We start from the raw sequence: 13,021 nt of genomic DNA, 5'->3' as shown, positions 1-13,021 counted from the left end.
ACGCGTCAGATGGTTTAACAGCCACCTCATGAATGTCACTGAACATGATGTACTATATTGTCCTGAATATATAGTCTGGAGAATTAAAACAAGAAAAAAAAATAAGATTTAAAAAAAAAAAAAAAAAAAGGAAACAGAAGAGCTCAAGAGGAAGTGAATAACTCTGTCTTTGGTGAAGAGCTTTAATAGAGGTCTGGGGCCACACACTGAACAAGTAAAAAGGCAATACATCAATCAGTTCCTCTGTAATGAAGCACAATTTGTCCTGTGCACTGGATGAGGCAGGGGTCTGGGGAAAAAGAAGCGGGAATTCGGGGCTCAAAGACTCCACCAGGCTGTGTTATGGGCTACTGGAACTCCAGCATTTTGGAGCTTCTGCATGTTTATCTGTGCAAGTCTAAAGATGTTCTTTTAGCTTTATTTTTTGCTTGGATAAATATCAAGGATGTTCCAAAAGCAGAATAGTAATGTAAGTCAGCCATACAGTGAGATAATGCCAATTCATAGTTGGAAATAGATCTTCTCTCAGTTGAATGGATGGAGAGGCTGATGGGTTGTGTTACCATCTTGCTGGTCTTGCTCTGAGAAAGACACATGCTGTGCTCATGGATTTGGCTGAGAGCAGAGGAGTTTGAGGCACAGGAATATCAATTTGGGGAAGAGGGGGAGATACTAATGAACATAGACTGTCTATGTGTTCCTCTCAGGCTTGGCTCCTTCCGCCACTTGTCCTGTTCCAGACCCATTACTTCCTCACGCAGTAAGGATGAGGAATTCTCCACACAGTCTGTGTTCCCTTTGCCTCCATGCTTTTTTCCCCCTCTTGCCTTCTCCCTGCAGTCCATCATTCCTCAACTCCCCTTCCCATTTCAGTTCTCCTCCAGCTTCCAGTCAGTCTCTGTCCCAAGACCATTTCTGTGTCCATTTTACCAGCATTTTTATTAGGTAGTTTCTGTCCTCCTCTACCTTGTTTTATCACTAGTGCTGCCTTTTTCCCTATTTTCTTTACCACAGTGATTACTACTCTGCGTAGTCAGGCCCTCTCTCCCCCCACACCTAACTCAAATCCTAGCTCCTTAGTAGTCTTAAGATGTTTTTTGCCTTCCATCATTTCTTTTTCTTCAGACTTGAGGTTAATTTTTGCCCTCTCTGCATCCACATCATGTAGATGCTGCCCCCGCCCTCCCTAGAAGCCATTAGAGGAGCATGGAAAACAATCACCAAGAAGAGAGACAAATCAGTCTCTGTGTCTTTACTGCCATCCTGGCCCAAAGCAGCCAGAGCCACAACCATAGGAGGGGGATGGTTCTTCTCCATCTACTTCAACCTTGGGCTCAAGTGTCCTCAGTATAGAGAAAATCTTAAAGAAAACTCCACGCACAGGTCTAGAAAATCTCTACTGAGCAGATACGCAACTTTGGAAGCTCACATGCTAATCTGCTTGAGACAGATTTTCACTTGGGATGGTCAGAACCTCCCTGACTCCTATCAAGGCCATGCTTCAAGTTTTAGGGAAACTGAAGCTTCTTAAAGAAAAGAGGGTTCTTTTATCCTGGGCAGAAAAACATGTTTTATTAGCCTCATTCTCAGAAGTGGTTGACCTTAAATTTGTCTTGTAATGGCAAATGCCAATCAAACTTAGCCATAGTCAATACCCTACCTGTGATAATGAATGACACAGAGAAGATAGTTGGAGTGTTTCTCCTGTGCTCAAAACAGAAGAAAATGTGATTAAATCAACAAGCGGGGAGTAAAGAAAATACAATCAGACTGAGGAGGGTGTTACGCTTGGGAATTAATTCACTTGGACCCAGATCTTAAGAGCATTCCAAAGGGTGAAGATACTTATAGGAATCTCCTGTAAAAAAAGCATGACTATAATTACACAGGAATAAAAAGTTCTGGATTTGTTTTAAATCTATGTTCTGGGCTTCATCCAGTCCCTAGCATTGAAGATGAACAGACTGATTAGTGTGAGGGGCAGATCAACTAATTTCTGCTATTTACGTAGCATTATCACACAGCGAGAAGTAAAACAGTGATCTCAATGATCCCTGGTGGCTGTCCAGCAGGTTCTTGAGAACATCTAGCCAACCATGAACTGGAGCTACCACTGCACGTAAGCTGGCTTGAGTTGGCACGTAAGTGACAATGCTCCAGGGAACAAGACAGCTACCTGCTGGTCTCTAGTAATATAGAGAGAGCCTACAAGAAAGAAGAAAATATGGGGAGTTCAGTGGGGAAAGATCCAAACACCTGTGTAATGAAACATGAAGAGGCAGACGGTCTTTGATAATACCACCCTTTTAGACAAATGGTCTTAATTGAGCTTCATGAATTTGAGAATTGTTTCATGTGACTAAAAAACCATTTGGATCCACCTGTGCCTGGGAAGGGGGGAAACAGACAACAGACAGAAAGGGATCCCTGTTTTGCTCCTTTGCAGAATCCATGTGGTTTCTTAGTGCAGGTCCCCAAATGGCAGGGTCACCTCTTTTCCAAGCCTACGGTCCATCATTGCACAAAGCCTTCTCAGTGTCCCAGCTCCCATGCTGGCTAGCAGAGCTTTTCACAACAGGCCTAGAACTGAGATCCAGTGTCTGCCAAAGTCCATTCAGAGTCTTTTAGTGGGATAGGGCCTGCAACGGGTGGGTGGTCCTGAAAGAAATCCACGAGGGCAGCAAGCAACATCTTGTGGCCTCCTGAACATCTCTTTGATTGCTTCACCCCTCCTGAGGCAGGAATTTGGGGCTTTCCTTTTCCTCATCCGTTGCAAAGCTGCAGTCCAGGCCTCCAGCAGAGGCCTTAGAGTCAAGCACCTTGGTAGAGATTTGCCATATTCCAGAAATTGTTGCCAAATACAGTGAAGTTAATGTAAAACTAGGCATATTCAGCTACCTTATTCAGTTCATCAAATTGCTTAGAGCAACAGAACTTCAGTAAATAAATAATTACTTGGGGGAAGGTTCTGCCCACTTAGTGTAAACAGAGTAACTCTCTTTACGAGAGCCCACCTTACATCAGTGAAATTACTAAGAAAGGGGTCAGAATTGGGCTTCAATAGCTTTAGTGTTCCGCGTTCCTTGTTTTTATTCCTTTTACTCTTCATTCTAGTCATATTTTCTTTATGAGTTTGCATTTTTTCTTTAACCTGCTTCCTGATTTTAAAAAGGTGCATTTCCTTTAGTCTCTAAAATTTCCCGTAATTTTTTTTTATTTCCTGTCCTTTTTTTCCTTTTGGATTCTTGTGTTCTTTATAGCTTCTCCCTTCTATCTCATTCTCACCACTTCAGCCCTCACCAGCAACAAGTGCTAGTTCTTCTAAAAGACAAAAAAATACGGTTGGTTCCAAAGAAAGGACATTTGAAAAGCAGCTCTGCCAAAGCAAGGACTGCAAGATTCATCTTTACCCTTCCTGTCCCTTCTGTATGATTTCTTCATATTGTCTTATCCTATCTCTGTTCTTTTTTCTCTTGTTTTCTCTTCATTCAGTTCTACATCATTATTCCTCCTGTTTTCTATTTCATTTTCCTCTTCTCGGATGCATCCCTCTTCTCATTTCTTTAAATTTTCTACCATATGTTCTCTTTGTGGAAATCACTGATTTCCCCTCATGCTCTGAGACTTGCGTCTCCATGAAGTTCCTTTCTTCTTTCCAGATTGATTTTACTGTCATCTGTTACTATAAAATTAAAATGCCTCCCACAAACAAATTATTCTTCTTTCTTTCCCCTGATGACCAGTCCATTTTCCATTAACAATGGTTTGTCCTGCCTCTCTTATCCAATTTTCTTTCCATGGGACTTCCTCTGCCAGCTATTTCTCCTCCTGCCTGACTGGGGAAATCATCCCCTGCAATCCCTCCCATGGTAGAACTCTGCACAACAGAAATTTGTTTTCTCCTTCAGGGTGCACTGCTTTCTTTAGCAACTCTTTCCCCTCAGTATTAAAATCACAGCAAATTTGCACTCCCCAGCAAACTCATGCAGGATTTTCAGAAGAATTCTAAAGTGGAATAGTATTGCCTGCAGTAGGAAAAAAAGGGGTTCAGTGCAGGACAGCCTATGGATTTTATTTCTCCTGCTCACCCACCTTCACCAGCCACCAGGACGTGTGGGGGAATTTTAGCTGGCTTCCTTTTTATTAGGGGATATATACACACATCCCCTAAAATAGTCCCAGGCAATTCTCACCTTTCTCTAGCACCTAGTAGTCTCACAGACACAACAGCCATGGTTTTATCAAGCCATAATGTACATTGGGAATCTTTAAATGCTGTCAAAAAATGGCTTTTTAGATCCCAACCACTCCATGAGATTGGTATTCTTCTTTTCTCCTCTTGGCACTGTGCTGCCTTCTCTCGGATATCCACTTAATTTAAAAAGCACTGGCTTATTTACAGTCTTCAGTAAGCTACTCTTCCTAAAATGTGACGTGCACTGTACACTTAACTATTCTAAGAGCTCAGAATTTATTAAAACAAAGTCCATTATATATTAATATATATTTATGTGTGTGTACGTACTAGTCCAGAGAGTCCAAAATTATGTATTTATGGCATTTTAATGGCAATAGAGTAAACCAGACCAGTGCTGTTACAGGATGGTATCAATAGAGTGGTCTTCATAGTACTATTTGTGTTTTATGGAGCTGGTAGAAATCAAGGGACTGCGTCTATGAATTTCAAAGGGCTTTGAATCACACACCTGAGGTAGAAGTAGTTCTGATTTCACACAAATGCTATTTTCCCTACAGTTCAGGGATAAAAGGTTTCAGTATTTTGGTTGATCTCTGTTAGTACTTTCCCCCTCCCAAAGAGGCTATGTAAGAGTGAAGTCTCTTTCTCAGCAGATACTCTGCCATATATTACAATCTGCTCCCATATTCCTGAACTGCATCACAGGTTCTTTTCTTACCTCAAGGAGAGCTTGGCCTAATTGTTCCCTTGTCCAAGCCCCCCAAGCAGGAAAGGACTTTCCATGACATTCACTGTTGCAACAGTGCCATACCAGAAGGATCCAGCAGAACTTGGCAGAGTTTCTCTATAATCATGTGCAAGCAAATATCCCCTTTGCTTTCTTACCTCCCTTTTTATTCCTAACAGGAGTTGGGGAGGTTTACAGGCACCAGTCGCCATAGCATTTGCTACTTTGAAAGTTCTCTGAGAACATCTGAATTGTCCTTTGTCACATCCCTAATAGCCTTAGTCAGAGGCCTTAAAGTGAAGGAAGGAAAGAGGTGAGGAAGGTGACCATCTTAGTGCACTTTACTCAAGGGAATCTCTGAGGTCCTTCTCATTTATGATATTTTGTACATTTACCAGTTGCTCTTCAGAGACCCAAAGGGCAGATAAGCATCCAGCTCCGTTCTGCATCTCTGAAAATCAGAACTGGTATGCTAGATAGATTGATTATGGGGTAAGTAGGAAAATTTCACACCTCTAAAGGCAATTACTTTACAAACCTGGGAGGCCCCTGTTAAAACCAAATACTATGTGCCCTAGCTTTATACTGAATGAGTGTGTGGGTGTGGAGCTCAAGCACGGCACTAACAACAGGAATCATAGAATCATAGAATCATTCAGGTTGGAAGAGACCCTTGGGATCATCGAGTCCAACCATCTACCCTACTCTACAAAGTCCTCCCCTACACCATGTCCCTCAGCACTGCATCTAAACGGCCCTTAAACACAGCCAGGGATGGGGACTCCACCACCTCCCTGGGCAGCCTGTTCCAATGCCCTATCACTCTTTCGGTGAAAAATTCCTTCCTAATGTTCAATCTAAACCTACCCTGTTGGAGCTTGAAGCCATTAGAGGGACAATTCTGAGTGGGGAGCATTGTCAAAACTAGGTTCAGCCATATAGGTTTGCCTATATGCATAGTTTGTGTGGCCCTGGTTGTATACGCTAGTATTTTTAAAATACTATTGCTCTATGTGCTTCTTACACTCGAGTTGTGAATCAATATAGGTTAAATTTATATAGCAGAAAAACCTCTTCCCTCTGTCTATTATTGGACTGGAAGACTTTTTATAGGACATTTCCATCATAAGGGAATTTTACATCGGGTTTATAAACCCCTGAAAATAAAAGCATGGATGCTGTAATGCTGACAAGCCATTAGCTACAGCAGTACTAGCAGGAGCCACTCTCATACAGGGTTCAGAATAGTAATGTAGTCGAGTACAGTCCTTGGACAACTGCTTGCATTTACAGAAATTGATGGGTTATTGCGCTGCAAACTTTTCACCTAAGAAGCCTGAGGAATGAGGTGAAGAACAATAGAGATGTCTCGCTGAGAGAATGGCTTCACTACACGCAGGATTGCACAACACTTTGAAATCTTCCACCATCCCAGTCCCATGCTGTCTCCGACTTGGCAAACGCTTTCATTTAGCCAGGGATCAGTAGCTTGGGAGGAAAAAAAAGTTCCATTCTCCAGCTGTTGTGTCATTTCCCTTGATAAGTCCTAAATTGACCGAGTTATCCAGCACCAAAGGAGCCTTCCTGTGGTAGACATGCTTTATTATGTGCCCTTTCAGGGACAAAGGCTTCTGTGTCAGTAAACTGCCACGGAGAGGAAGGACAGATTTATTCTCACAGCATCATAAGCATTATCTTCTGAGGGGCTAATGTAAAAGTAAAAAATTGTGCAGCATTACCATCCCAAACCTAATGGCTGATGTTGCTGCTCCTTGATTATCAACCTGATGGGAGGCAGAATGAAAAGCTTGAAAGGCGGCTTCTCAGAAGGGCATATTTGAAAAGATGATTTTAAAATTAAGGAGTTTTTAAAGGCAGCGTTTTGTTTGGGCTCGTTCATTTGCTGGGCTGTTTTGGACGTTTGGCTGGTGGTTTGGGTTGGGTATTGTGCAAAAGGGAAGGAAGGTTTGTGAATCTCCTCATTTGGCATTAATTTTAGATAAAGCAGAAAGTCTTGATTTCAAATTAAAAACCCAAGCAGCCCGCGCATGTATTTAGCCCTCCCCACAGACTGCAAAGAAATATATTAACAGCAGCCTTTTTTCTGTATGTGATAAGAAGGGGAAACGGGGAATGGGACTTGTCAACCCTGGGGACATTTTGCAAGGCACAAATGACAGTGAGAAGCCCAGGCACCACCTCACTCAGAGGCAAGTTGGCCATTTTCAGGGCTTTGGCAACAAAGTCTGTCTGAAAATCTTTCACCATCCCCTGGAAATACTACAGCCTAGTTAGCATTTTGGCAATCTGAACATGCTTCATAACAACCCTGACAAGGCAACCCTGTTTCTGTTTGGGGAAGAAGAGAAAGGGATAAGTGTATTAAAAAACATGGACATCTAGACAATGAACGCTGGTGTAAGCCTAGCCCCCTCGTATGTGACGTGAAGAACTGACGTGATTAAAAAAATATTTCAACAGATCCTCAAACAGCCACTGGAGAGGTGGATGGGGTGAACCTGGAAGAAATCCGAGAATTTGCCAAAGCTTTTAAAATCCGGCGCCTGTCCCTTGGCCTGACGCAGACTCAAGTTGGCCAAGCCCTAAGCGCCACCGAAGGCCCAGCCTATAGCCAGTCTGCCATCTGCAGGTAACAAGTTATATCATAAACTCTCCTCTCTTTATTCTTAAGAATTATTCAGCTTATGTTTGTGTTTATTATTCATGCTTGTGTTTGAGTCTCATGTCTTTAGCATGTATTATGTAATCTGGGACTGAAATTAGCCAATAAGGTTGGTATCTGGTAGCTGAAATGTTCTTATTGTGTACTTCTAAAGTAACTTTAGTCTTTTTTTATTTCTTTTCCTTCCTCCTTTTTTAAACAAGTGAGAAACAATGTGCCTGGCATTGAGACTTAATTCAGTAGACGAGCGGGAGACCCTGCTGATGCTGGATAAGCACCAGCTGACCCTCTTCATACTGTGCCATTTTCTACAGATAGGGTTACTGAACAAATATTTCATGGCTGCATCCCTGCTAAGTTAAAACCTGTATTACTGTGGTTAGCACTTCACATATAGGATGTTAATGATGATTTACCTAGGCAACACAGAAGGGAAAAAATGATCCTTCCTGCTATCTTGCAAACCGGCAGCTATTTGTCTTTTATCACCCAAATATTTACTAAAAAAAACCCCCACAAACAGGCAATCCGTGTATGCAAAGCAGAAGTAGAAATCTGCCCTAATCATAAGAAATGATAATACAGTCTTGACAGAGTTAAAGTAGTTAGAAGCAAACACCGTATATGCATGTATGTGTGTTACAGTAATCCCATGTTTATGCATGAGGTAACAAACACACTTAGGTAACAGCTTTTTCCTCTTGGGCAATGCCTTATAGTCCTTCTCCATCAGTGAAAGCCAAGAAACCAACTCTAAGCTCATTTAAGTGGATTTTGTTCTTGGTGATCCATGAAATGCTCTGTCTTTTTATCTGCTCTTTATACTTTTAATGTATTCCCCATAGAACGGAAGTGTACTTTTCCTGCAGTTTAAGACTAAGGTTATAAATAACATCAGTATGGGGTAGTGAGCTTGCAGCTCACATTTTGCTCAATGGTTTTCCATAAAACCCATTGATTGTTGTTAAATACAAAAAGCTCCATAGGATCCTCTCACTTCTATGGTCTCCCCTACTGTTTTTTCTTATAAGATACCTCCCTGTAGAAAATAACCTTTATTCAGTCTATACGAGGATACTACTGCTGGGAAATTTGTTTCAAGACTTGTATATCGTTATACCAAACACCATGTGCTGCAGTATCAACACTAACAAGCAATGCCAATGATATGAATGCTATTGCTCCCTGCTGCTAAGGATTAATTTTATTGGGTTTTTTCTCTTCCCTGTGGTCAATTGGTAAAGAATGCCTAAAACGGGTGGAGTTTTTAGCAATTGCCGATTTGTTGTAGCCTTAATTTTCTGTTTAACATACTATATTTTAAAGTGATAAATTGCAGCTTCCTTTGTTTTTGTCTGGTTTGCTGTCCTCTCGTTTCCTCCCATCTACCTCACACCTGAGAAAACCACTGGGGATGGTTTGAATTTTATAAGAGAAGGGGTTCCCCACTAACCGATGATGATGAAGACCCCAATAAAGGGGAAGCTGGAGCACAGACATGGCTAACAAAAGCCCATTAATGTGGAGACCTTTTACAGAGGACTCCTTAGAGGGACAAATTGCTCAGAACATGAGGACAGGGTGCAGAAGCTGGTCCCAAATATTTGCAGGGTTATAGTTTTTTTTTAATTTCCTTTGACACACACACACATCACTTTGGGGTGTAATAACCTGCTATGACTGTGCATTTCTTGTTAAGCACCAAGACAAGCTGCTTCATGCTGTTCCTCAGAAATCATAGGTTTAACTTTTCTTTAAATGGTAACAAAGGAGTTTCAGTATGGACTCCAGGGTAACAGGAACAGCAGTAAGGTAAGCAAGTTGAACAACCAGCTCAGGGACAGAAGCAGAGGCTCCTGTGCAGGTGGTGTCAGCACTATACCACCTTGCTGGTATGTTCTGTGTGACAAATGACATCATTTTAACTTGAGACAATGAGTTCTAAAACATACAATTCAGCCTTGAAACACCACTGGACACCAAGGAAGGACCCCTTGCAGCCAATCCCACACTAGGATCCCAGGCACCAGTTACAAATTCTTTGGAGTGTTATTATCTGAAATTATTACTTAATTCTTTTTTTTTTTTTTTTTTTTTTTTTTTTTTTTGTGAGAAATGCTTTGTTTCTTGCTGGGATATTTTTCTGCAGCCGCCACACGCTGAACAGCCACTAAAAATTGCCAGCTCCAGTCACCCAGGAGCTTTGCCCAAAGGCATTGATGTGGTCGGTCTCATCTCCAGAGCACGTGGTGATGAGCGGTGGCTGCGGTGCTTCAGCAGCACCGAGCAATAGCTGCTGCCTTTCCACGTTAGATACCACCATGAACAAGGTGGCCGTAGGTGAAGGGGGGACATACAAATGGGTGGCATCAGAGGAGTTGGGTTAAGACTGGTTTTTTTAATGCGTAGCAAGAGAGGGTGAAGTCGGTAAATGAAAGAAACAAGTAATTTATAATATAAGACTCGAAATGTGAACTCGGCTCTTGTGCTTTTTTTTTTTTTTTTTTTTTTTTTTGAAAGGATTAAAGCTTTGTGTGGCTGCTTTTCCAGATGTTTTATAATACTTGTAAAATCTGGTTTGGCAAAAGACTTTTGATGGCAAAATGATATATAGAAGACCTCATTTACAGGAAATGATATCATTCTGGTAGAGTTTGCAGAAATCCCACAATAAACCCAGCTTGGTGCCACAGCATATTAGTAGACTATTATGCTGGGTTTCATCTGGAAAACATGAGTCTTGTCTTTGCACGTTGTGGGGGCAGTCAAGATAATTGCAAAGTGTCCAGCTGTTTCTGCTGAACACCACCGTAGCTATGGGAGTCTTTTTCCGACCCAGAAAAGGGATATAGCGTTAACTTGCAAACAGTGAAAATTGCTGAAAAATGAAAGGAAAGGCAAGGAAACCTGATATTCAGAGGCTAGTGACTGCCATTGGTTTGTATTATTAAAGCTGCGGTGTTTGGACAACATGGGATGGGAGGGGAAACAAAAGGATTAATCATCACCAAAAGACGAGATGATAAAGAGCATTTGCCTTTGATGTCATTTCCTGTAATTAGACTTAGCCTTAAGGATTTTGAAGATCGTCAGAAATATGAAAACGTGACTCATAACCTGTATTATTTAGTGTACTTAGAGTTTTGTTGTAGTGCTCGGTTTGTGTTAGCTTAAATATCTAGCTATATATATATATTTATAGATATACCTATCTGATAGTTTTCTTAATCCATTGTAAATTACCTCTGCCAGTCAATTAGTCAGGCAGGCAGGAAGTCCCACCCTGGCAGAGCATCAGTGTAAGACTCTTCTTTCTCAATTTTCCCTCAGACACACCATCCTGAGAAGCCACTTTTTCCTACCACAGGAAGCCCAAGAGAACACTATAGCTAGCAGTCTGACAGCCAAACTGAACCCTGGCCTTTTGTATCCTGCCAGGTTTGAAAAGCTGGACATCACCCCTAAAAGTGCCCAGAAGATAAAGCCGGTGCTTGAGCGGTGGATGGCTGAGGCTGAGGCCCGCCATCGAGCAGGTATGCAGAACCTTACCGAGTTTATCGGAAGCGAACCATCCAAAAAGCGCAAGAGGCGCACCTCATTCACGCCACAAGCCCTTGAGATCTTGAATGCCCACTTTGAGAAGAACACACACCCCTCTGGGCAAGAAATGACAGAGATCGCAGAGAAACTGAACTATGACCGGGAAGTAGTTAGAGTTTGGTTCTGCAATAAGAGGCAAGCACTGAAGAACACAATTAAACGTTTGAAACAACACGAGCCCGCGACAGCAGTTCCTATGGAGCCTTTAACAGACTCGCTGGAAGAAAACTCCTAAAAAACAAAAAACCAAACCAAACCACACACAAAAATCCTGCACCGACAGTAACGTAAACCATTCGAACTCTGTGAAAAAAAAAACCTGTTCATCACCCTTGTAAGTAAAAGACTGAGAAAAACTACAAGAAGGACAGAACAGTTTATAAATGTCCGTGGGTTTTCCTATTTAAAAAACAAAACGAAAAAAAAAAAAAAATACACAACACTTAGTGTGTGTGTGTGTCGTAGAATTAGTTCCCAAAAAAAGAAAAAGCCAGTTTTTTTAAATGGACTTAAAGTAAACCAAATAACTGCTTACTTTTTTTTCTGTATATTATGAAAATGTGAACACATTTTAAGGAAAAACAAAACAACAACAAAAAAGAAAAAAAAAAAAGAAAAAAAAAAGAAAAAAAACTTTATCTGTTTAAAAGAGAATACAAGCCTGCCACCTGGAGGAGTGATTGTAGCCTTTCAGGTATCAAGTGCTGATTCACTTATGAAAACTATTAACCAAAGTCAGAAACATGGCATTGCAAACTAGATTGTTAGTCTACTCTTTTATGAGTGTAAAATTGTGTTACGAATTTTTACATTTGTATTTTGCAAAGAGGAAAACAGCATTAATTTCTCTCATCCTTGTTCGCACCCCCTGCCGGTGTGTACAAACAGGTGTTAAAGCCATCCCATAGTGGTCGCCTCCTTTTCTTTTAGTCAACAGTTTTGCAATCTCCAGGTGTTTGGGTGCCAAAAATAATTTGTTTTTCTTGTGATTTGCGGGGTTTAGTATTTCTCTTCTGAGGGTGTATGTCTTGGTTTGCATTCATTATTATTTTTTGGTTCTGGTTCTTTTTGCTGCCTCCCTCCTTCTGGCTCATTCTCCACCCCTTCCCCAAACCCACATAACCCAGTACTGTTTGAGGATTTTTAAAAAGAAAAGTGAAATCTGAACACTTTTATATTGATATGCTGAAATACCATAGAGGACAAAGAAGGATTAGGATTATGTCTGATGAACTGTCAGCCCACGCTGAACATCGTGCTTATTGTCGAATGTGTAGCTTGGGATTTCTCTGTCCTTTGGCCATGAACCTGGAGAGGTTACCAAAACTCATTTTGTAGTATAAATATAAACTGCACACTTGGTTCCATACTGCATCTGTATTATGGTTCTATTAGAAGCAATTTCTCTCCAAAGTCTGCTAGCCAAAGAAAATCCTTGAGATTCTGATGAAGACAAACGGACAGGCCGAGAAGTGATGAGGATGTTTTGATCGTTACGTCACTCTGGACTGTTTCAATGGTAGTGCTTTGTTCCTTCTGCCTTTTTTTTTTAATGTCATCGTGATATTGATGCTTGCCCTGCTTGACCTCTTCGGTAGGAGGATGTCTTTCTGCAGGTGTTCACTGTGACCGCTGGCTAGACTAAGCAATCAGGATATAGGGAAACCCATTGAATATCCTTTGGGAATAGGAAGGTGGGTCGCCTGCAATATGTTTCAGCTGAATTGATTTTCCTTTCAAGACAACTTATCTCTGTGGCTTCCTTTTTGATTGGACGGGCATCTTTTAAAATACTGTGGTCATTGGACCTACG

At 41.3% G+C, this 13,021-nt stretch overlaps 1 protein-coding gene across 1 annotated transcript in view; it reads left to right on the top strand.

Annotated features, from left to right (window-relative positions):
- The window catches only part of LOC106897682 (POU domain, class 6, transcription factor 2), a 22,921-nt gene extending 11,142 nt beyond the window's left edge, over window positions 1-11,779 (top strand). Inside the window, exons 2-3 of the mRNA XM_014958459.1 lie at window positions 7,407-7,575; window positions 10,939-11,779. Of these exons, the coding sequence (XP_014813945.1) occupies window positions 7,407-7,575; window positions 10,939-11,443 (674 nt within the window). The 3' untranslated portion in view covers window positions 11,444-11,779. The remainder of the gene's footprint in view (window positions 1-7,406; window positions 7,576-10,938) is intronic.
- Window positions 11,780-13,021: the final 1,242 nt, after the last annotated feature.

Source organism: Calidris pugnax, unplaced genomic scaffold (assembly GCF_001431845.1).
Source record: "Calidris pugnax isolate Ruff unplaced genomic scaffold, ASM143184v1 scaffold377, whole genome shotgun sequence".
Lineage (NCBI taxonomy): Eukaryota > Metazoa > Chordata > Aves > Charadriiformes > Scolopacidae > Calidris > Calidris pugnax.
The sequence above is the reverse complement of the archived record's forward strand: the minus strand, read 5'-3'. Positions and strand labels throughout refer to the sequence as shown.